Source organism: Arvicanthis niloticus, chromosome 12 (genome assembly GCF_011762505.2).
Source record: "Arvicanthis niloticus isolate mArvNil1 chromosome 12, mArvNil1.pat.X, whole genome shotgun sequence".
NCBI classification, from domain to species: domain Eukaryota; kingdom Metazoa; phylum Chordata; class Mammalia; order Rodentia; family Muridae; genus Arvicanthis; species Arvicanthis niloticus.
This window is the reverse complement of record NC_047669.1, coordinates 15,169,895-15,195,312: the sequence shown is the minus strand read 5'-3', so window position 1 is coordinate 15,195,312 and position 25,418 is coordinate 15,169,895. Positions and strand designations below refer to the sequence as shown.

Sequence of the window (25,418 nt, the reverse complement as noted above, 5' to 3'; positions counted from 1 at the left end):
GCGTTAGCGGTGGGGGGTATGTGTGCAATATGGGAGACCGGGAGGGAGGTCATTGCTACTTTATCCATTGTGCACTTCCTTCCTGGAGAATGCTAAATGCTCTGGTCACTGGTGAGGGCAGACTGCACCTCTCTGCTCCCTTGCACCATCTTCTTCTCTGCTCAACCGGGGTCCTTCAACAAGCAGTGGATGTGTGTTTTTCTCTTGTGGGTGGGGGGTGGGGTGAGGAGGGACCGGACACAGCAGACCCAGGCTGCAGTTCCCTCACTCTGCCTCTGAGAATTTCTCATCCAAACCTCAATCACGTAGGATTGCGTAGAGAGGAGAAAAGGGGAAAGACAGAAGACAGAGAGGGGGGGAGAAGGGTGTTGGGGGGAGGAAGGAGAGAGTCTGGGAGCAGTGGGCGCGAGAAAAGGGAGCAGGACCCAAGCACCGCGCCTTCCAGCGCTCCGCAAGCCCAGCCCCCAATTCAGTCCCACCAGGAAAGCTTTCCCGGTCCTTAAGAGCCAGAGTAACTCCAGCTGCTGCTTGCTCCCTGTCCCACTCGCCTTCTCAGAGGCTGCTGTCGCCTCTGCCAGGAGTTTCCTGCGGAGCTAGCGCTTTGGGGGAGACAGCCCGCGGCGGCGCCCGGGAGCTTATGCCCATGAATGGGACTCCGCCCTGAGCGCCCCCTCCCGGTCCAGGGGAAGCGGCGGGGGGCGCCCCGCGATCCCGCGGCTCTCAGCCGCCACCGGCGCAGCAAGTTGGGCGAGTTGGTGGCCGCCTGCACCTGCCTCCTGTCCCCGGCCCCAGAGTCCACTCCCGGCCTGGGGAGTCCAGGTGGCAAGCGCGGCGACCTCCCGCCGTCGCCCGGGGCGGCCTAGGGACCCTGCCTGCGCCCAGGCGGCCAGACCATGGTGGGCAGCTGCGACCCAGAGCCGCAGCCGCCGCGAGCCGACGTCGCCCTCCACCAGCCCCCGCCCCACCCGAGCGGACGCGCGGGGGCTCGCAGCGCGCGGTCACTTCCTTCCACGGCCGGGATGGGCGGCGCGGGACCGAGCGAGCGGCCCAGCAGCGGCCGGGTAACCCCTATCTGAACTGCGGCCGAGAGCTGCCGACCGCCGGGGCGTGCGAGCCTGGGGTCCCAGAGGTGCGGCGATGACCTGATCCCAAGCCCGCCAGGGCGCCGGTCCCTCGCTGCCCAGCTCGCTCGGAGCCTGTGCGGAGACTGGCTCTGTGCGGCGGCTCGGGCGCACGGTGGCGGGGAGCTCCGGTGAATGGCGTGGGGGCGCCGAGCTGGGGAGGACACCCTTCGGCAGCTCTGCCTTTGGAGGGGGCTTCTGTAAACTACTGAGTCATTCCAGATTTAGGATTTCCTAAATAATCACCAACTGTGCCCGTCTCGTGCCGGAACGCAGGCACTGAGAGCGGGAGCGCCCGCTCTCGGGACCCGGCGGATCCCCGGGGTGCTTGGCCCTCGAGGATCTCCCTCCCTCCCGCTGTCCCTCCCCCTCCCTAGTCTCCCGCTCTCTTTGCAGTGCTGCTGGAGGAGAGGCGCGCTCACCGCAGCTGGAAACAGCTGCACCCCTCCACCCCCAGCCCCGCGCCCCTACCCCGAGTCTGGTTAACCGCTCCCACTTCTCGCCTCTTGGAATTCTAGAAGTGGGGGGCCGGACCCCGGAGAACCGCAGCCGGTGCGATGCATTTCGTAGACCTCACCCAGCTGGGACGGACCTCCTAATCTTCAGAACCGCGGGCCACAGGGAGTTAAATTGCTGCCTTCCTCTTCTCTGTCGCGGTTGGTGGTTCGTTTTCTAAAGGAACATTTTATTCACTTTTTACTATATATATTTTTAAGCCGGGGGCACGCTTCTAGCCTCGGTCCAGACTCTGCCTTGTAAACGGGTTTCTATGTATATATGTGTAGGTATACTTTGGACACCTTACAACGCTTGCGCCTGTCCAGCCCGGGCACGGCTTGTTATTTTGGACATCTTTTCCCCGTTTCCACTTGGTACCCTGAACGCAGTGTGACCAAACTCCCCACTGCCCTTTGGACGTGGATCGCTTTGGGGTGCAAGTTTGGGGTACAAACGTCTACTTCGCAAGAAGGCCTGGGACCGCCCCGCCCCCGCCGCCAGTGGTTGGGGAAGTTTACATCCGGATTTTCACACGTTTTGTTGCCACTGCCCAGACTCTGACTAACCTTGTGGGCTCCAGGTTTTCGATACTGCAACCTCCTCAAATATTAGCACTGCCTCCCCGCGCCTGTCCTATTCCTCCAGTCCCCCGAGGTCCTGCCCTCATCCCGGTGGAGCAGGAACCCGAGGGCGCAGTGGAGCCCGGGGCCTCGGGCCCGCGCTGAGCAGCTATGGCTGCGGCGATAGCCAGCTCCTTGATCCGGCAGAAGCGGCAGGCGAGGGAGTCCAACAGCGACCGGGTATCGGCCTCCAAGCGCCGCTCCAGCCCCAGCAAAGACGGGCGCTCCCTGTGCGAGAGGCACGTCCTCGGGGTGTTCAGCAAAGTGCGCTTCTGCAGCGGCCGCAAGAGGCCAGTGAGGCGGAGACCAGGTCAGTAGCAGTCAAAACAGTGGGCTCCCCAGAGGCTGATGCCCCCCATTCCCTTTCTTCAAAGCTTCTGGGAACTGCTCATGGAAGGGAATTCGAATTCCTTTCTTCCATGCTGGCCCACCTTCTTTCAACAACCCTGTGTCAGTTAATAGATTGTCCCATATTCGGGAAAACACTTTCTGCTTTCATCAACCGACAGTCTGACTAGTATGAGGGTCACTTGTATAGGTGCATCTGGGAGACCTGGAGTGCAGTGACTAGTTTGTTCGATCGTTCGTTTATTCGTTCGTTCGTTCGTTCGTTCGTTCATTCATTCATTCATTCATCCATCCATTCATTCACCACCCATTGTTCTACCCATCCATCTGTCTACCTACAGAGTACTCATACTACCCATGAAGAATACAAAAATAAAGTTCTTTACATTCCTCATAATCTGTCACATAAGACAGATGATTATGAATTATAATAAATACCAGATGAACTTAATATTATTTTGATTTGCTCTGCCTCCAAAATGCACATAGTATTTTGCCTTTTAAGACACCCCAATTCCTCAACTTTCCATGTTCTTGTATGTTCATCAACTTCTTTCTACATAGGACCCCTTTCCTACTCTTCCGACCAACCAGTTGATAGTTACCATGGGTTCATCTTATAAAGTTTTCTGTCCAATAACTATTCCCTGCACACTATAGCTTTGAGACATTAAGCCAATAATATAATATCTGCAGTTTGGCCCCAGGGAGTGTAAAGAAAATCTGATTTAGCAGACATTTCTATGTCAAAACCTTTCTGAAACTGATTCTGCTTCCACAGCCTTTGGTTCAAATGGTTCATCATATGTGTCTATTTACAGAAGGAAAACTGTGTGCCTTCAATGTCAACAAGGTGACAGTTCCCACCATAAGCTGGGACACTGTTACACCTTGAAAGAACAGAAACAAATCATCAAAGTCCTTGCTTTCCTTAAGTCCTTGATCCATTGGGTGTGGCTTCGAGTTACTTGCAATCTACAGATATCCTCAGTACTGACAGCTGAAGGAGGGATGGGCTGAAGAGGCAGCCTCTCCTGGGATGAGTTGACTACCTTAAACCTGTTAGCAACTCCAACTCTGCTGTTCTCTTGAGTTTCACACACTGAAGTGTGTAGGTTAGATTCAAGTGGGACACAGAGTAAGTTACGGTTTTTGAGAGTACGTCTTGGGAGGAAGGCGCTTTGCTTTAGTTTTCCTTAACTTTTCGTGGCATCAGTCACATTAGTCACCCCTTTGTGGCTCATTTTCAATGTCTCTGATGGCTGCAAAGCAGCAGATTCCAGGAGTAAACAAAACGGATGCTGATCTGGATTCACAAGCTGTTAAAGTCTTTCCTTTTTACACCCAGTCAGTATGGCCTTTGCATCTGGTAAAGTGAAGATCAAAGCTAAAGCAGAATTATCTCTCTCAGCATACTGACTATTTCTTTTTAAAGGGCAATATAAATCCTTCATTTGGTTGAATGGGATCCTTTGGAACCTTCTTCTCAGGGCTTATGTGGTCTGCAAGGGACTCCAAGACGCCAAACCCAATGTGACTCATATACTCAGTCCCTGGAATAGTTGTTACACTATGGTTGGGATAGTTATGTGATATTTATGAGGTGATCCTTCTCAGCCTTCTCAGATAATAAGACAACAAAAGTATTAAGCTGGTCTGGTCATACCTCTGAATGCATGAGATAAACTCGATGTTTGTGGAAGTTGATTTGAAGATGAGCAGGTTACATGACTTCATGTTTGCCCGGGAAGGAGGAATTTTGTACTGTTCTTTAAGGCCATTTCCTCAGTGGTTTATTAGAAAAGAGGGGATTCTCTTGGTTTATAGTTTCCTTTAGTGATTATTTTAATCTGCTTCTCTTGTTCCCACACTCAGTGCTCATCTTGAGGATTCTAAATGGTCACTTCTTTTAGCTAAAGTGCCACATGATGACCAAACAGAAAGACAGGAGGAATTGCTAAGACATTCCTCATACAAGGACACCAAGAGTGAATTCAGACATGGAAAGGCTTCAGTCTGTTCCAATGCTTACTTAGTTCTGAGGAACGGGGGTGTGGGGTGTGGAAAAGCTTTTAGGGAAGATGATAGTTGTGCTATTAATGTTACTAAGAAGGACAAATAATTAATCTGTTGATTTTATGTCAGCAACCATGATTCCCATAGCATGAGATAAGGCTATTTACAGAGAGGTAGCACCTTCCACATTTCAATTCCACAGAGGATTCTTTAGTGGATTGTGTTGGAAGTTGCTCAACACGAAAAGAGGTGATCGGTTTCCTGTTTTGTAAGTACTTTGATCTCATAGTCACTTAATAGTTGAGTTATTTTTCAAAAACCATCCATGCTCCAAGCCATAGCCTTCGGAACTGCAAACTGAGCCATAAGTGGGAAAGGGGTGAAGGGGAATAATAGTGGTAACGGATTTCCACTCCTAGCTTCCGCCCCTGAGACACACACTCCAGTGATTAGACTTTCTAGGAGAGTTCTGCTGAGGCGGTGAGTCTAAACTAGATATGTAATGGGAAAGGCCTTGGTGGTGGTTCTGATTTCAGGGCAGACACAACGAGCATCTCTCCGTCTCTTTTCTTAGCTCACTAGGTTCCAGTGCATCATAAACACATCACAGATGTCGGAATCCTCACAGTATAAAGTTCTGCTTTCCAAAGCACAGACATACTAAATGAACCCAAGGGAATTGGCGAGGCAGGACATCACAGAGCCACAGAACACACCCATGTTGCAAGTGAGCCATTTCTGGATCACAGTGTGCTGGTGTGCTCTGGGAATTGCACAGCAGAACCTTGATTTGAAGAGATGAGGAACACATGGACTACAACCAGTGTGTGGTTTATCTGTGATGTTACACAACTGAAGGATGACAGAATTAAGACTGGAAGTAGATTCACCCCGCCCCTTTGCTTGCTGTATTTGCAATATGACATAGAAAAAAAATGTAACAGGAGAGGTGGGTGTCTGCTGTCAACTGATGGAAATAGTTTTGTATTTTTCAACTGTTAGCTATTGGTGGTACTGGTAGGAATATCCATATTATTTTACAATTAGAATGCTTAGTGTAGAAAGGTTACTCTCTGAAACTATCATAACCTATTGCCAGTTTGCATCTCGGAAGTAGAGATGATAGTGCAATCCTGTAACTAGCCCAGGTCTTGTTAACATCTTAGTCACTGTGTGGGTTGCAGTTCTTTGAAAATGAAATGTTGGAGACCCTGAACTGATGGGCTGTCTGAAGCTACTGAACCATGAAAAAGCCTTTAGAACATTTCCGTTCTCTCACTTTCTGATAGAGAAGTGTGATGGTCATTATCTGAGGCATGCCTTTTGTGTGAAGTACTTGTATGAGCCAAATTTGCTACAATGCTTACTTAAATGGAGGTAGTATTTAATTTACTGCACTCTGGCATTTAGTCCACCCATATATATACATTGTTATGCCTAACATTTGTTTTGTTTTCAGTCTCAAATACTTCACCTGTGACTCCATAGTCACTTCCAGTAGCCCCCACTGAGAAAAGAAAGGTACTGGGAGAATTGCTGTCAGAGATTTGCTATCAGAGTGGACAAGGTGCTCGGGAGTCATCTAGGGTCAGTCTCATTTTGCAAATGAGAGCCTCTCTGTAATGTACAGAGTACCTGAAGAGGTCTAAAATCTGTATGATTTAAGTCGAATCTGTGCATTTTGCTGTTGCTAATGCTTTGTATAATTTAGTCCCTTCCCCTAAGCTATTAAACAAAACCACCAATGAGGAAAATTCCCTCACCTAAAATACATGGAATGGATTTCCTAATGGAATCACTCTGCCTTCTCCACTGTTTCCCCTTTTAAAATGATGTGGTATGATTCTGTCTATAATAAAATAAGTCAGAGAAGCGATAGTAATTTTACCAAGTTTTGTTGATTTTCTTTCTCATTTTTTTCTGAGCCTTTGTTTCTCTCATAAAATTATAGCTGTTTATAATATTTCAGTGTTCTTCCAGCTCCTTTTGGCAGATGTTTAAAATAGTATGCAAGAGCATACTCATTCAACATGTTACTATCAAACTTGCCAAAATGCCTAAAAATATCCTCTTATGTGAAGGAAGAAAGCGTCACATAAAAGAAAAAAAAAAAGCCTTTAAGAAGAAATATGTACCCAAAGGTGGAAGAATGCTTATTTTGGGGGGTCTACAGAAGGGAAAGTAGATGCTTACAAATTGAAGAACTTATGGTCTGACATTTGAGAGTTCACATTTATAGAGAATTCCTTCTTTCACATGACTTATGTCTGAAATACAAAATTAGTCTAATCAGATGATATTTGATTTGATGTTTGTTTTAAAAAATCATATTACTACCTAGCCACAAACTACAGCAGGGCATTTGTTTTTGTTTTGTTTTAGCAAAACAAAACAAATGTTTGCAGTTTAAAGTGAGTTCAGTGATTTTCCAAATCCCACTTCTCTACAGCAGAGTGTTCTCACCAGCAATTGATAACCCCCAGTGTAAGGACATTGTAAAAGTGTAGCTTCTGTGATCTCTTGATTTCTTTCATCCCACAGAGATCTCATCAAGCCCTAACACAGGATTAAGCCTTTAAACTTTTAATGAAGTTGATATTCTCAAACAGAATTAGGAGAAACAATTTGCAGGAAATGAGGCGGTCTCTGTAGCTGAGAAAGCACTAGGCATATTTTTAGATCTTTAAAAACAAGGGTTTTGTCTCATAATTCTGGAGTTTTAGAAATACTCGTAGGTTCGATAGCACAGTGTTATATTGTTCTATTCCTGGTGAACATGTATTTGTGCATTTATATTCCTGTGTCAGTGTGAATCATAATCGATTGCTCTTGCCTGCTCTTCCAGTGCTTCATCTTAAGGGCTTCCTGCTGTTGGTTTTTCCCTTTGGGATTATTACAGACTTTATGAGTTGCCCCCGCTTTGATCCCCCAACCAGCACTGCCTTCTTAGACAGGTACTATCCTTACTTTACCACTTTTGCCTTTAGCTAATGGCTTGACCCTGGATCTATGGAACTTTTTTTTTTTTTCCAGAAGAAATACCATTTCTACAGGACTCAGCTTCCAGAGCCAACTCCCAGGAGCCTGTGAGCAGCCAGGCCTTTGCGGTCAAATGCCTTTAAAATAACCAGATATAATAAACCTCTGTTTCGTTTCCTTGAGACAGGGTCTTACTTTGGAGTTCTGGCTGTCCTCAAACTCACATGAATCTGCCTGCCTCTGCCTTCCTAGTGCTGGAATTAAAGGTATGGGCCAGTATACCTGACACTATAGTAAACACCCTAATAATAACTTGCATGACTTTGAGATAGTTGTATTCTAATCTTTTTAGCACTCCAATGGGGTATTCCCCCATTGTAGAAAACAAAGCACTGCACTCAGCGTACTAGGGTTCTAGCTACTGCAATCAGAAAATGACTAAGTCATCAGTCAGCCGAATGGCTTTTTATCTGCTACCCCACTGGGTTAAGAGGCTCTGGTTCTGAATAACTTAATTGTTTTGAAGTTGGAAAATTACTGTGAGAAGAACCTCGGTAAGAGATCAAGAAGAGTAGAGTGTGATTGTGTGGCTTCTTTGCTCTGTGTCCCATGTGTGATCTAAAGTCCCCAAGGAAGATGGGTGAAGTGGAAAAGCTGATGGAGATCTTCTGTGCTGAGGAGGCATCCCAAGGCTGTCTTGCTCTGGGCCAGGCTCCTGGCTGGGATTCCCTTTGCATATCAGGAGCCTCTGAACACCAACTCATGCCCCTGGGGGGCAGCAGAGGATCCTCAGGGAGACTAGGGGCCCAGTGGGCAGACCTTCTTGAATGTAAACATAAACACTTGCATCAAGAGTTTCTCAGATGTTTTCCACACTCACGTGGGTAGTGCAGAGTTCAGCAGAGCTCTGCAGGATTATTTACTTTGTCTTTTTTTTTTTTTTTTTTTTCTCATTCCTCATTGAAGTTACCATTTAACTGACAGCAGAACCATTAAACAATGGGACCTGTGGAGCAAAACCTTAGTATGAATTCTGGACATGTTATTCTTAAGAACCTTAGGTATGCTTATCAATCCCTTCGAGTCTCAGTTTGCCAGTTGTAAAATAGAGATATTCTTTCTAGTATTTAGTCATGTCATACCTGTTTCCAGGATTGTCCAAGGATAGTTGTAAAAGATGAGACAAATAGAAAGGAGCAGAAGACTGAGAACATGCAAGGCAGAGGAGAACAACGTCTTCAGTTCCTTGGGAGACACTGAAGAAGATGAGAACAGTGAGATGCTATGAGACAGCAGGACAGCAAGCATAGCAAGGCCTGGCCCTCCAAGGCCCGGAAAACCCAGCAAAGACTATGTGATTTGCATTTTTAGCAGGGCACTCTGGGCTTGGGGGAGAGAATGGACACAGGGATCTTGAGTGGATGCAAAGAAGTAGGAAGGCAGAGAGGACTTTAGTCTAGGCCAGCAGTTATCAGAAAGTGGTGGTAGAGTACTTCTGGGGGCGTCTTGAAAAGTCTCTCAGTCCATAAAGGCAAATATTTGCCCACGTACCTGGCCGCATGTTTTTCTCTCATCTTTGATTGTGTCATGAATATTCTCATGGTTGTCCCAAGGGACTACTTGATAAGTATCCAATCATATGACATCTTACTGCTACAACCATGTGTTGGAGTAAGGCCAGCTAATCTTGATGTATTTTCAACTGCAACAATGTGCAGCAAGAAACTGAACCCAACAGAGGTTTGAGAATTAAGCTACTTCCGTTAGAGTGATTTCCAACATGCTTACAAGTTACACTTTTATTAATAATTTAAAATATAGTTACATAAGTGAGTTTGGCCTAACCTCCTTGGTTTATATAGAGTCAAACAATATTGAAAAAGGTACTCTTTGTAATGGCTGCCTGTTTGTTTGCTACTTGTCATTAATCAGTGGGTTTATATGTATTTATATGTCCTTCAGACTCCTTGCTTCTAGCCATAGGGGGGCATTAATGCCTCTTAGTTGCAGCACACACACACATCTTTGTTTCTTTAAGCATTTATTTCTTTTATTTTAAGTGGATATGGTATCATGAATGCTAAGTGTACCACATGTGTGCCAGAGTCCATGGAGGTCAGAGAGGACTTGGATTCTTTGGAACTAGAGTTATGTGGTTGGTTGTGAGCCCCAGTGTGGGTGCTTGGGACCAAGCTCTGCCCTTTTATAAGAGCAGAAACTGCTCTCTTAACCACTGAGCCTTCTCTCCAGCCTGCTCAGGGAAGAATGAGTTCCCCCTTCCCACATTAGGATAGCAAGGTCCTGCAAGATGGAGCCTCCAACTTTGTAGTACTAGTTAGAGTCTAGATTTAGATTTGTTTTTCATAATCTAGAGTTTATTCTGCTCTGTAAGTGCTGGAAATCAACCTTGGTTTTCTTCTTTGAAAGCAAGATGCAAAGCTAAAGATCTGTTTGCCTGGAAGGCATTAACTCTAGCTCTCTTCTCCACAGGAGAAAAACCACTGTGACTGGAGCCATAAACCAGTCTTCTCCCTGCTTATTAGGAAGGATAGAACCTATTTTGCTGAGGCACTGTTTTGTTCCCACCTTGTTTTAATTACCCGTGATTTCTTAGCAGAGATAACCTTGTCTAAAATATCAGTCTTTATTTGTTTTGATTTCAACTGGGGCCCATTCTGTCTCATTGAAGGTTTGGAATGAAACCTTATGTGCTACAGTGTCTGCCATGTTTTATAAGCTAAGTTCAAATGAGATTGAAATGAAGCACAGAAGAGATTCACTAGAGAAATCCTGGGATCTTATATAGGTTGTTATAAAGAGGGAAGAATAGATGAAAATAGCCAGAAAAGTTTTTAATTTTATTGTGTTTGTCACTTAAGTATTGTATTCAATTCAGGGAATACAGATGATAAAACAGATAATCTTACAGTGACCTCAGATCAGAATCTATTTACCAAATAGAGGATCGAGAAATAAAATTTAAGTACTCAAATTCAGGTCCATGTACAAATTGCCTGGTTAGAATAGGAGTTGAGTCCATTTGAGGAAAAATATCCCCAGCTGTTCCTCACCCATAGTATCCATTCAGTGATGTCGTATTTTTAAAAAGAACACAAAAAAAATCACACCAGGGAGTTAGAGGAAAGTTTTTCTATGTCCAAATAACAATACAAAAATGTTGAGAGGAAAAGAGAGCCTTCACGTCTAAGAAAACCCAAGTCTCCTATGAACAGAAATAGAACTGTTGCCATGTTTCGTTGTTCAAGAGGACTGAACTGGGTCTTTGCCATCAAAGTGCAGTCATGAAGAAGGAGAAAATGGTATTAGTGTGATTGTCCTGAATCTTCAAGTTTTGGGAAAGGAAGCAGTGTTGATAGCTCTATTTTCACAGAACATTTCTCTGAGAGGTTCTTCTACTGTAAAGTAGGAAGAATTTCCAATTGTTCACCTCCTGGCCTCCTTTATCCTTTCTTGGAAGGTCCTGGGCCATCATCATATTCTGTAGCTTTTTTTTGCTCAGATAAGGAATTGACAGGCATGCGTGTCCACATCTGCCCCCATATCCTACAGCTCAGCTCGCTGCTGGCTTCCCTTGAGCTGATGGGTGTATCCTGTTAAATCTGGAGAGCAGGAAGTGTTCCATTATTGGAATCCTGGCAGGTATCTGAAATTCTGATAGGAAACTCTTTTTGGAAATGTCAATTTAGTTAGAGCTTTTGCTTCAGGCTATGATATATCTATCATATCCTTGAGGATGCCTAAGACTTGGGATGTCTGCTTAGCCAGCTATAGGATTTAAAAAAAAATTTTGTGCCTTTAAATTGTAAAACACTGAAGATTATTGCAGTTAACACAGTCATCTCATTAGAGAGGCATGGGTAAATTAACAAATGCAAATGAGAAATGGCAAAGAATTAAAATCCACCCAAATTTTATGCCTCCTTGCAATACCACAGATATCTCTGGCACCATTGCTTGATGCTGGTAGTGAAATCTATGTACTTGTTAGAGAGAACGGTTCTTGAAGAGTGATAATCAAGTTACTAGCCAGACACCTGCTGAGTTTCCTTGTGCCATGTATTTGGGAACAGTAATGTAGAACTAACCAGAAAGTCCATTCTAGCAAGGAAATATATAACTAAGATTCATTAACTCTGGCTGGATATGGATTCCTGTATACTAAGTCTACGTTCACTGTGTTCTTTTAGAAAGTTTCTTCTTGAATACTTGTATTTTAAAAGTAATTATTTAATGTGTGGAATCTGTCCTTTAAAAACACATGCCGAGCTGAGCATACAGCTTCATCAACGTGCATTATCAAGTTGCTCTCCACCGTTGCCATGAACCTCTTTCACCAATGGCATCTTCTTCGCTATCAGAAAACATTTTTTCCATCCATCTCTTTCAGCTCTTCAGTTTAGAGCTGTTTGTTGCCTCTGTGGGGGTACAGTTAACCTCTATATCCATCTTTTATTTACCCAGACACCTCTCTTGCTTTTATCCACTCTGCTATAGCACTGCCATTATTCGGAGCTCAGTTCAGCTCCCATCTCTGTGCCAGATCTTTTGAGTTCCTCCCAGGTGGAATGAATCACTTCCTGCCCAGGCTTTGTACCTGTCTTATTTGCAGATCATTCTGTCTTATGTTGTAATTACCGTCTAAGTACTGTCTTTGCCTCTGGAGTGTGAGTTCCTGGATGGTAAGAACTCTATCATAGCAAACTTTCCCCTTCGTAGGTGGTCAGAAATACCTTTCCAAACAAAAGTAACTCTATTAATGACCGATGGGCTCATAGAATTAACTAATTTTAAGAATTTTTTTCATAAACAGGATAATTGTGGACACAAAAGAATATAACCGCTTTAGCCTAATATTAATTTTCTTCATTTAATATTAAAAGAGCAAAATATTATTGATACATTCTTAATTTGATATGTAGCTAACAAATAATGCCTAGAGCCCAATGTCTACCCTTCTTCAACCCTACTGACTACTCACCTCATTTATACGTCACATGTTTCTGTCACATGCTTCCTTTTTATCAACAAGAGTAACTACTTCAGGAGGAGACAGCTTCTTTGTGGATACAGAAGGAACAGGAACGTCTTTATACTGTCTTATGTACTCGGCCCAGGAATTGAGGGACACTAATGTAGCCAGTTTAGAAAAAGGCCCATCTTAATTTTGTCTGGGTTTGGTTTCTTAATGTTGGGTTAATGAGAAATAACCTTTGTTATTGATTTCAAATTTAAGCATGTCTGGTCCTTACATTTACATTTGAGACCAGCAAGTCATTTTGGTGTTAAATACTCCTGAGGAAAAACATTCACTCTGGTCTCACTTTACTGGGTGAAACTGTAAGTGGTGGGGGAATAAAATATTGATTAGTTCTAATTAAATAGCTGTCGGTCAATGTTCTATTCCTTTATTGGCTTTCTTCCTATCTGGTCTCGTCTTTTCAAAGCCGTTGATATGCCACAATCTTCTATATTCCTGTGGAGATGTGAATGGGAGGTTTTGATTCTGACTTAAGTCACAGCAGTGAGAATGAGCCCTGTTACCCTCATCCTTTGTCTTCTGTAGCTCCGTTTTCTGGGCTAGAATGAAGAGGAGTTCTGAGATTCAGCCTCATCATCCTTGATGTATATTTCTGCGGTTAATGCTTTTTCTAGTTTACTTTTCTGTGGCTGTGATAAAATGCTGACCCAAACCAATTTTAGTAGGGGAGGGTTTATTTCAGCTAACATTTTGTAGCTTATCTTCAAGGGAAGCCAAGGCAGGAACATGGAGGGAGGATCTGAAGCAGAAACTAGAAAGGAATTCATGCTTGCTTACTTGGTCCCTAGTTTCTGCTCACTTAGCTTTGTTTTAAGACACAGGACCCACTGCCTAGGGATGGTACCTCTCACAGTGGACGGGACCTTCTTATAGCAACTAACAACCAGGAAGATGCCTAAAATATATCACCACAGAATAACATGATCAAGGGAACCCCCCATATGAAACTCTGTGAGTTAACTCCGGGCTGTGTCTAGCTGAGACAAACTAGGAGAATACTCATAGAGGATTCTAAGATATCTCTATATTAGCTCTAAGAAACTAGTTTAACAATAGAATTAACAATGTTTTATGAGAGGTTCTGTGCATATTAAGGGGAATAGTGAAATTTAGCAAATATGTTGTTTTCTTACGTATATTTTTTTCTTAGCCACATTAATACAATTTATCATGTAATAATACTTTTAGAAAATTTTTCTTTTGTGATTCACATACTCAGTATTCATCTTGAGGATCCTAAATGAACAGATAGACTTGCTTGGATCTCAAAAGTGAAGTGATTAAAAAAAAAAGGAAGCAGTTTTTGTTTTTTCCGGAAAATATATTGATTTATTTACCATTGGAAGCTCAATGAGATGTTAAGAGTAAAGCAGATATGAATGGAATCATTATTACAATGGAGTAAAAGAATTTCTGAATAAGCCTATGTATAATGTTATATTTCTTTAAAAAATGCTTGTCTGTGTGTGTGTGTGTGTGTGTGTGTGTGTGTGTGTGTGTGTCTGTCTGTCTGTCTGTCTGTCTGTTGGGGGAGCTATGTGCGTGCTCAGGTCAGAGTCACAACTTGTAGGAGGCAGGCATTTTTGCCTTCCATCATGTGGGTTCTAGGGATTGGCCCAGGGAATGGTGCTTGGTGTTAAGTACCCTACGTGCTAAACACTCTCACCCACTCAAAGAATATCATATTTAAAAGAAGTTTAAATTAGACATTGGAAATATGGCAGGGTGCAAGATCCCATACAGAATGGAAGAGTAGTGGAGAGAAAACTCATTTCTTAATTATCAGGGCTCAAGATTTCCCAGGCCTTGGGATCTCCTCTTAGGCACATTTCTCACCACAAGTTAAGGAAAGAAAGAACATCTAATTACTCTATATCAAGCCTGGTATCTCCTGAATTTCATCACATTTAGTATTTAAGACAGTTGGTAAAAATTAATTGTGCCTCTCTATGAAAGGATTTGGAAATGAAGGTTTTAATTAAAATAAGGCTTACAGTGATATTTAGTTTCTGAGTTTATGTACACTCCCCTCTTTCAGCTGTTCCTGGAAGCATTACTGGTTACTGATAGTTGAAGTTTTTCTTCCTTTCTTCTGAGACACTGCCCATGCTATGCCACATCTCTAACACACAAGTATTGGCTACTTTCTGAACTTGAAGACTAGCACAAGTCTACTTTAACCATCCCTTGAGAAGGACTCTTCTTGATTTATAAGGGTCTTTTATGATATTATGAGTTAGAGGCTGCTTCATAGTGTGCATCAAATATAAGGTATATCTAGAAAAAGAAATTGTATGATTCTTGTGTAGATACTAGAGTGAATGTAGGACTTGGTTTGCATCACTGGGTGGTAGACTAAGTGATTGTCTGATGAAATCATGGTACCCATCAATGGAACATGGCTATTATTTTGTAATAAAAGACAACCTATAACATAGTACTTGACATATAGATGTCATGAGAGATGTATTTGTTGAATACATAATTTTAAAAATGACACAGGCCTAATAAAACTAGACAAATCCAAGTAGCCCTGGAGGAGAGGGTGCTCAACAGTGCTCTGAGCATCTTCAACTATGCTGCCATTCTTTGAGAAATTTAAGCTAAACTTTTCTAATCAAGTTTTCCCCACAGGTAGATGTAATTCAAAGCAAGACTTGTCTGCCATGAATGTGACTGTAATCTTAGGAATATAGCTGACTTTAAAGGATATCCGATTGCCTCCAGATCTGTACCTCTGTGATTCAAATTTGCATCTCTTTTCACTCATTTATGCTCTCAGTTACTTGACAAATAGCTACTGTTTATAATCTACCAGGTACTGAAGGATTAATCATTGGAGAAAACATGAGTTGTGTGAGTGTCATGCCTGTGTGTGTGTGTGTGTGTGTGTGTGTGTGTGTGTATTCTTTCTTAAAGAAACTGGGAGTTACAACACCACGGATATCATCTGTGACACAACATTCTATTTGGATAGTTAGGAATTTTATTTTGGTCAATGGGCAACTGTAGCATCTTTTCAATTCTGTTGATCCCTGACACCTAATGTTAATGCAAAGTGGTTTTCTTGGAAGTTTCCTAAGTGTGAGGGGAAAAATATGCTTCTTGTTTTTTTTTATGTATAATAGTTCTGTAGAGCATGGGTGTCAAACTCAAAAAATTCTTTAATATTTTCAATATTAAAATATAATTATACCACAATTTGTCCCTTCCACTTTCTCTTTTCAACCCTTCCCATGCATGTACCTTCTTCCTCTCTATCAATGTCATTATCTCAGTTTCTTTAATTATTACACACACACACACACACACACACACACACACACACACACACACCCCTCTCAGTTTATATTACTAGTAGGTACATGATTTCAGAGCTGGGAAGCAACAAGTATGAAGTCTCATGGACACTGTTGCCTAAACAAAACCTGAACAGAGACATGCTAACATGGAAGGTGAGAATCTCATGGGACCTCAACCCTACACAAATAACTTCAGACAACCAGGTAATGCTCAGGATGGAAGAAATAGTTTTCCTCATAGGACACCATCCCCCCCCTGCACCAGTTGATTATCCAAACTTTAATGTGTATACAAGACATTAAATATTGGCACCATCCCATATTACCCTCAAGAATATCCCAAGGTTATTTATTGGGTTTCAGACTCACTGAAACCCAGTCTGGATTTTAAAATGATCTGTGGACAACACTGAATGTCAAGGATTTAGTATCTAAAAACAAAAATCATGATGTACCCCAGAACTTTCTATCCTTATGTTATATTATATGGCTTCCAATCTAACTCTTTCTTATTCTCTGTACTGTGGCTCTGTCCCTGTATAAAGGAAGATTAAAGGCAGGTAGACAGACACACAGCAACATACACACACACACACACAGAGAGAGAGAGAGAGAGAGAGAGAGAGAGAGAGAGAGAGAGAGAGAGAGAGAGAGAGAAAGAGAGAGATGAGATAGTCATACATATATCCTTGTTTTTCTAGTCTGAGAATTAGGATACCTAAGCTTAAATTTGGACATAAATTATTTGAGGTTGAATTGTGTTGAGGTTAATATTAAAAATGGTGGCACCCAATCTGGCTTGTTGTTACAGGGCCATGTTTCCGACTAGACAAGGCCTGAAGGAAAGAGCGGTGGCGTGCTCCCACCTCTACTTAACTCTGACTGTGGCTCATGCAGGCCAAAAGCACTGGCCTGACACCCACTAGAAGCCAGTGTGGGAGATGGCTCTGTCAGTCTATGATGCTGTCTCCACAATGTTTAGCTGAGCCTAGACCATCCCGCCATCCATGTGATTCCCGGTAGAAATGAGACTCTAATGCTTAAAGATTATCCATTAGCTTTATATATTTGGTAATGCTCAATTAACAAGATGCCCACACAATTAGAGTTGTTTCCAATATCTAACCTTAAGTATAAATTATTACCCAAGTTTGTTATGAACCCATGCATGGTTCTTCATGGCTCCTACATCTTTCTCCTTCCTAGCTCCTCCTCTTCCTTCTCCTCTTCCTCTCCTCTTCTCCCACATTAGCTCCTCCCAGATTACCGAGTTTTATTGTACAAAGTAGTGGGGGAAATATTCTGCTACAGATTGTACATAGAAGTTGTATTGACCTTGATTAACTACCAGTATATAAAGTTCCCAGCTTAACAAAATCATTATGAAGAGTTCTGTTTGGCACCAAATATGGTAAGCCATGGTTGGTCTGATAATCCCAAAATATCTTCAGTGGGATCAGCATTTAGAATTTGCATGATGCCTTCAGGAGATCACACTATTCCTCTGTACAGTAATATTTGGTTAGTTGTCTTTGCAACTGCTGTTTATAATGTAGTTTGAGAAGAGAACTTTATAATTTCACAGTAGGGATTTTATTATTTTTTAATGTTAGTCGAACTCTTTGGATTTTCATAAGAGGTTTTTGTAGGCATTCTAAATTGGGTCTCCAGTTGGTCTAGACCTCATCTGAATTGATTCCGGCACTTTCACAGGTAGAATTCACAGCGTGGGAGCTATATGCTTGAAGGCCTTGCTGTGTTTAGTTTTTTTTCAAGAGTTCTCAGCATAGTGTTGTTCACAATTGTACTTTGCAGTCAGCGAATTAATGTAACTCAAAGATGCACGTTCTGCTAATTCCCAAATGGTAGCTTTCTTTGTCTTCCTTGGGGTCCTGCAAGCTCCCATTTATCACTCCGACCCATTTCCCAGGGAAGTTCCTTAGATTCCCTAAGTTACTTTGAGAATCATATACTAGACCTCTTGTGCCTCTTTATTTAAGTTAGTCATTTCTCAGAGTTTTTGAACTTCTTGACAGTGGTCCATGAAACCTGGGTTGTCTTTGAGAATATTAACATCTATTGAATAATAATCTTGACAAATGTATTTCCTGATTTTGTGTGTACTCCTCCCCCCCTCTTTTATCTGCAATGGTTTCTCTTGACATTAGCTCCCAAGTTTCCTGTCTACTTGTCATTAATGTCAATGTCTGAGCTTCTCATATGAAGTTAACTATACCCCATGTTACTCTCTATAGTTTTCCCACTAGCTACTCAGCTACAGCTTGCCTCAGGTTGAAATCATAATCTTCTTCCAGGTCCCAGTGGACTTTGTGTTTTCAGTTATCAGTTTTAATGAATGATACTAGCAAACTTTTGTTTGAGAAGTTGGGCATCTCCTTTTTCTCATCCATTTGTCTCCCCCACCACACTCATAGTCCCGGTGCTTGCTCTTTCTTACTCTTTTGTTTATTTACCAGGTACTAAAGACTTTCTAGAAAGTACAGGCAATGGTGAGGTGATTCAAGCATAGTTGTTATATCAGGATTGACAACCTGTGATCCATATTATAAACATGTTTTTTATAGTTTTTGAAAATTACATACATGAGTTCTGTGTTTATAGCATTTCTACCCAATACTTTTTCTCACTCAAAGTTCTTTCTTTTCCCCTGGCTTCCTTTTAAATTCATGCCCTCCTCCTAATTGAGATTATATATCTATGTAATCTATATCTATCACCTACATATCTATACTATCTGTGTTTTCTATATATCTATCTGTCTTCTATATGTCTGCCTATTATCTATCTATCTATCTATCTATCTATCTATCTATCATCTATCTATCTATCTATCTATCTATCTATCTATCTATCTATCTATCTATCTAAAAATACACACAAACACCCACATATATAAACACATGCACACAACCTGCTGGGACCACTTTATGTTACTTCTATGTATATGTGCTTAGGGATGACTACTTTGGGTTTGGATGACCTATAAGATGGCTGATTTCTTGAGAAGATTGACTTTCTTTTTCTTAGCAGCCTGTAGCTCTTGACTTATGTTGGATCTCCTCCATCCGGGGTGGAATGTCAACTCATGGTGTCACTGTACAGGTCCCTTTTAGATGACCATATTGTTAAGATTACATCAGCGCGTCTCTCAGTCATATACAGAAGACACTGGTGCAGAGTGGAAATCCTTGTCCTCTGACCCTTACAGTGGCTCTTCCCACCCTTCCATGACATTTCCTGAGGCTTGGTATTGTGTTACAACATAACAGTATTGTAGATGTATCAACTAGGGAGGGGCACTATCGTCAGTTGCTATCTGCATTTTGACCACTTGTGGATTTTTATGATAGTCTTCCCCTTAGCTGCAAAATGAAGGGATTTTTTTTTTTTTTTTTTTTTTTTTTTTTTTTTTTTTTTTTTTTTGAGACATGAGAGCTAAACTTACCTGTGCATCTGTGGATATGTATTTGAATCCAGTTGGGAATTACACTGGTTGAATAAGGCCAACCCAGAATGCTGAAACTACTAGAAGGAAACATATGCAGTGCCCTATAAAGCATAGTTGTAGGAAAGGGGGTTACTGAGGAGGACAATGGGACCTCATGAAACTAAAAAGCTTCTCCACAACATAGGATGCAGAGAGGGAGATAATCCTTGCCAGCTATAAAACAGATACAGGGTTAATATGTAGAACATACTAAGAATTCGAAAAACAAGAGTAAAAAAAAAATAAATGAAAATGGGCTATGAATCTGAACCTAGAGTTCTCAAAGGAAGAAATTAAAATGACGAGGGGATATCTTTAAAAGTGCTCGGTATCCTTAGCAATTAAGAGAAATGCCAACTCAGACTTTGAGTTTTCATCATATTCAAGTCAGCATAGCTAAGATCCAGAATGCAGATGACAGCAAATGCTAGAAAATATGTGTGTGTGGGGGGAAGGGGGACCCTCACTTACCATTTGTGGGGCTGCAAACTAATGCAGCCACTATGGAAATCAATGTGGAGAGTTGTCAAAAGCTGAACTTCAGTGCTGTCTTATGACCCACTTGCCTTGAGTTCTCACTTTCCTTGTCATAGTTTAGGGGCTTGTTATGACTTAGAGAATTGTGAAATCCTCTATTAGGTGTGGCTTCTCTCTTAATTCATTTGATCATAATTTTTAAAAATAAACTTATTTAATATCACATTACTCTCCTATAAAAATGGTGGCAAAGACCCCTGGCTCCTTACCCATCGCTTTAGGTTCCTTGAGCTTTTGTCACACCCAATCTCTTTGCCTTTTCTCTCATGTATTTAACAACAGCTGGTGTGACATTTGAGCCAGACCAGGGAAGGTGAGAAGATTTTTTAATACCGCAGCAAATATGGGCACTAGATACACGAGCAACTAAACAAGCTGTAAAAAAAAACCCCGTGGCTGCATATCCTAGCATTTCCTCAAACTCAGAAATACGTGACATAACAGATAAAAGGGCTTTTCCTCGGCTCCCCCTTTTTGATATTTTCCACTGGTTTTCAGTCAAAGCAGCTGCTTCCGATGTGGTCTAATTTAGGAAAATTGAACTTGGTAGATTGGAGCGTTTTTCATAAATGCATACGGCAGAAGCTCTGAGTCAGGCCTCGGCAAGCTCTGCCTTGAGATACCTGGTTTATTGCAGGGCCTTCCTTCATTTAGAGTTAAGTGTCTAAATTTCAAAAGGAGAAGTTTAGAACATAATATTTAAATAAAAGAAATTCTTCTGACAACCCAGTCACTGTCGATGATAGGCTTAATCAGAAATAATGTTATCTTACAATTTGTTCCTGGGTTGAATCTATCATCGAGTCTAACTGTTCCTTGCACCTGATACCGCTGGTTTAGAAACTTTCATAGAAAATATGCCTTCAGAAAAAAGGGAGATTTTACTGAATAATTCAGAAGATAATGTTTATACGTGAAATAAGGTTATAAAAGTGATTTTAAATAGGATTAATATGGACTCGATTAAAGTTTTGTTGCTTTTGATTTTACATTGCAACACTAAAGACAGCAAATGCTTCGATTCCTTTCAAAGTCCAGAATAGAAAAGAAAGGATGCTCGTTTTGGAAAGATGCCATTATGGTATATGCAAGTAGTCTGGAACATTCCCTGGAAGAATTGTTCAGTCTCGTTTTTCTCAAGTTTTAGGGGAATATTATGAATGCATGTGCTTCTCAGATCTTTTCACATCCGTTAGCCATTCAAATAGAGTTCAATGCAAGACTCCCTCAAACATTACTATCAAGAAATTAGTGATGATATTTGGCACTGGTTTGCAGGTGCTGGGGCAGGCATGGAGGTTTGGGCTCATTTTGTTTTTATTCTTTTCCGTGTGTTTCATGTTTTTAACAAAAGAGCCTTTTAAAAAAATATTTAAAAATTTAAATAGTTTTTGTAACACTGTTTAGTATGACATCATATGGCAATTTGATTTAAAGTATATTTGTTTTACTTTTATACATGTTTTATTCCCACCTCATATCTCAGTTGTTAATTTACAATTATGTGATTCTAGCTCGGGCTTCGTCCTCTTAGACTGAAGTCTCTAGGGGCATGATTCACATCTGGTTTTCCAATGTGGTTCCACATCTGGTAAGATATCCGGCATACCATTGTACATCTGTAAATAATGAATTAAAAAAGTACAGGGCTGGACAGATGGCTCAGTGGTTAAGAGCACTAGCTGTTCTTGCAGAGGACTCAGGTTCAAATCCCAGCACCAATGTGGCACTTCACAACTGTCTTCTCTCCAAGATTTGACACTCTCACATGGACATACATGCAGGCAAAACACCTAACATTAAAATAAAGGTTTTTTATATTTTATATATATTTTTATATTTTTTAAAAAGATTTTTTTAAAAAAAGCAGATACAAAAGAATAAATCCCCACTTTAATATATACCAGTGTCTGTACTCCACGTAGTTATTAAATAAAATGCAATGTGAATTCCAGTGCCTCTGTATAGTGATTTGTTTCTGATAGTTGCTACCTCAGTATGCTGATTTAGATTGTTTTACCTTTGTTTCCACAAACATGAATTTACATATGCACAAATACATGAAATAACAAAGAACAGCTAAAATTGTACTTTCAAAAGTTATATTAAATTTTATTGCTTTACTTATTAATAGTAACTATTCCAATTCATTGAAAAATTAAAATTAGAAGTAAAATCTATTTTTAAAAAATATTGACAATTATTTAGGGAAACCCGACATTCTTAATTAGCATATTAATCACTCACGTTACCTCTTTTAACCCAAAAGAATATACCTTTGGATCATTAGTCTTCTAGTGAGACAGACATATCCTTGATTTATACTTTGAAATTCTAAGCTTCTGTATATTCTGATTGGTCTTATGTTTGTCATATCTATTCTGTGAAGTCACTGAGGAGACTCCACTTCAGCTCTTCCTTCAAGAATCATTATAAAATATTAACCAGATTGTTCACTGTGATCCCATTGGCAGGCATGCCAGGGCATGCTGGGATTCACTGACAATAGTGAGATGTGATTAGGATTTGTCCTAGGATTTGCAGTGCAGCAGTAAGCACATGGGGGACAGGAGCATCATGAACATTTTCCTGTACTCTTCCATGATTGCAATGCAGATCCTGCTACAGTTGTCCCGTCTCAGACTCATATCATTGTTTATGAGGTCATTTACAGGGATATTCATAATCAGTCTATAAAAAAGCCCAGATGGTAAAGCACTATGTAAAAGGTAGCGCCCTCAGCACTGTCTTTAATCTCAATATTTTGACCTGTCATGAGTCTTTTCACTAACTGTGCTCAGTGCAGGAAAGAAACTTCTCACTAAAGCTGGGAGTAACATGAATCTGTAGGTATAAACATAAATATTTAGAAGACAAGTTGGCAACACAACTCTTTAACAAAATCATGGTAGTGGGTTCACAGCGAGGGCTAATCATCTTCCATGCTATGGGCTGTTGACAACATTCATAGTACCAAGTGAAGTGCCAGGTGATTCATAGTACTCGTGGAATGGGCCTCAAAAGAAATCGGAAAGTAGTTGGTTACCGCCTTAACAGTAACACCACTATTACTATTATACCAACTGGTAGGTCGGTATTGGACCATGCAGGATCTATTCCTGGATGGGACTACTGTTTAATTTTATTCCACAGTGCTTGGATAGTACCGTCTGGCTTTATTGAAGCTAGCAACCAGGAAGAGAACTTAAAGTTTAATTTCAACTTCATTTATTCATATCTTTCAAGCTTCATTTCTTGCAACCAGTGTGTATGCTGTCTTTACTGACTCTCATCCCTGTATAGTTCTGGTAGCAACCATTAGCAGTGACAATAACCTGTCTGTTTTGTGGTTCTCTGATAACTCCCTGAGCAACAACTCTTAAGGAAGTATCCCACACCCAGCACTTGGATTTTATTTAATAACCCATGGCTTTAAGGAACAGCATTATTGAGTATGGTACTTTCATTAATATTTGCTAATTTTACATTTTTTATTAGCTTATCCTAGTAGGCTCTGACACAGCTTTTTCATAGCTGTGGCTTTGGGAAAACCTTACTTCTTTTTTCTTTCACCCCTACCCTTTGCCTCATTCCCACTCACAGCTTTCTAACTTCAAAATTCACCAATTTATTTTCATATCATGTGTATTCTATTATGCTCTCTGTTGGAGGGGCAACTTGAGAGGCCCTGTCTCTGTCTGAGGAGCTTTTGGTGGTTAATGATGCCTGGGGAAAGGGGGGTCATTTCTTCTAGTAGTCACTTGTTTGTTCCACATACACTGCCTATGCTCATATGAGCAACCTCTTCGAAGTTAGTAGGTTCCTCCCCACAAAAGAGATGATCACAGGAGGGTGCTTTTTTTTTTTTGGGGGGGGAAGAGCATTAGTGGGAATGGGAGTGGGAGAGAAGAGGACAACGTGGATGGATACTATAAAAATATGCACAGGTATAAAGTCATGAAAGAATCAGGGAAAATAGCAAATTAAAAAAACAGACTCTGAGAAGTCCAAGTAATTAATATGGATTAGGAAAACAGAATTTTCAAGTGGTAAGATCAAACTTTTGAAATATTTATTTTATTTTAATTCTGTGTATGTGTGTTGACGTGTGTGTGTGTGTGCGCGCGCGCACGTGTGTATGAGTACAGGTGCTTAAGGAGGGCACAAGTGTCAGATGCCCTTGGAGTTGGAGTTGATAGGTGGTTGTGATCTGCCCAATATTGATGCTGGGAACTGAACTCCTAGAATTGCACAAGAGCAATGCAGGCTCCTAACCACTGAGCCATCTCTCCACCCCAAAGCAAAACATTAAATATAATAGTTAATTATCTTGATTTATAAACTTCAATATTAAAATGGTATATAGGCCCTAAGTTTCTGTTGATTTTACAAATATTATCAATAGGCTTGTATAATAACGAACTTAAAAATACGTTTTGTGGAACAGGAGAGAGATATTTAACTTATAAAAACTATACATAAATGTATGATACATTATTATGTCATAGTATAAACATAGGCCTTATCAGGGGGAGCTCAATGATCATGAGATAGTTGATATTTTGCATGCACCTCAGTATTGCTCATTGTCACAGTCACACTGCAGTACTGCACATTTTTTCCTTAAACTTGCTTGTGTATTGATGTGCCTGCCTATCTATCTATCTATCTATCTATCTATCTATCTATCTATCAGTCATCTATCTATCTATCATCTATCACTCCACCTATAAATAATTTATCTGTAGCTTCTTCAGATTAGGACATTAAGACACAGAGAAGGCAAGTAAATCTGCCAAAAGGCTAGTGACAAAGTTAAGAATTGAGGCAACAATGGATGACACTTTAGACAGACTCTTTCACCCTTTCTATCTTCCTGGGGAAGCACTGAGTAACTTATCAAAAAGGATACTGACTAACTTTGCTCTACCCTGTTCAAGGGTGTGTCTGCAGTGTCATCATACACAGGCTCTTCAAATGGAGCTTCAGAAGCTCAGCAGAGGGAAACCCATGGTAGCTCAGTAAAGCAAACATTCTCAGAAGATACTCAGTGTAGTCTGAGAGATTTTTTTTTCTCCTTAAGAATCCTCACATATGTACTGGAACTCTTGGGTGCAAATTATTTGCTATAAAGAGGAGCCACCACATTTGGAAGCTCCTCGGCACTTCTGCAACTGAATAAGCAAATTGACATCTGTTCTAGCATTCTTTCCTTCTGTTTCAATGAAGTTGTTTTCTTTTAGCAGACACTACTCTCTTCAATTCTGTTTCCTTCACTCCCACCTCCACGGGGAAGGTGTATTACCTGTAACCCCTTTCCCTTGGGTTTCATGTTCCATGTTTATCTATAAACCAGCAAGCAGCCTATTCATAATCCTTTATCTTTGTTCATATTGTTCAGGGGTGAGAAGAAAGGAGGCAGAGAGAGAA

The 25,418-nt window shown here is 41.3% G+C and overlaps 1 protein-coding gene across 2 annotated transcripts in view; it reads left to right on the top strand.

Annotated features, from left to right (window-relative positions):
- Fgf12 (fibroblast growth factor 12) overlaps positions 1-25,418 on the top strand; it is a 336,109-nt gene that overhangs the window by 102,771 nt on the left and 207,920 nt on the right. The window contains exon 1 of one of the 2 annotated variants that reach the window (XM_034515139.2): positions 1,047-2,549. The exons of the other annotated variant lie outside the window; for it this stretch is intronic. Coding sequence (XP_034371030.2) covers positions 2,351-2,549 — 199 coding nt within the window. The 5' untranslated portion in view covers positions 1,047-2,350. Of the gene's footprint in view, positions 1-1,046; positions 2,550-25,418 lie in introns of those variants that run through there. 2 annotated transcript variants of the gene reach the window in all.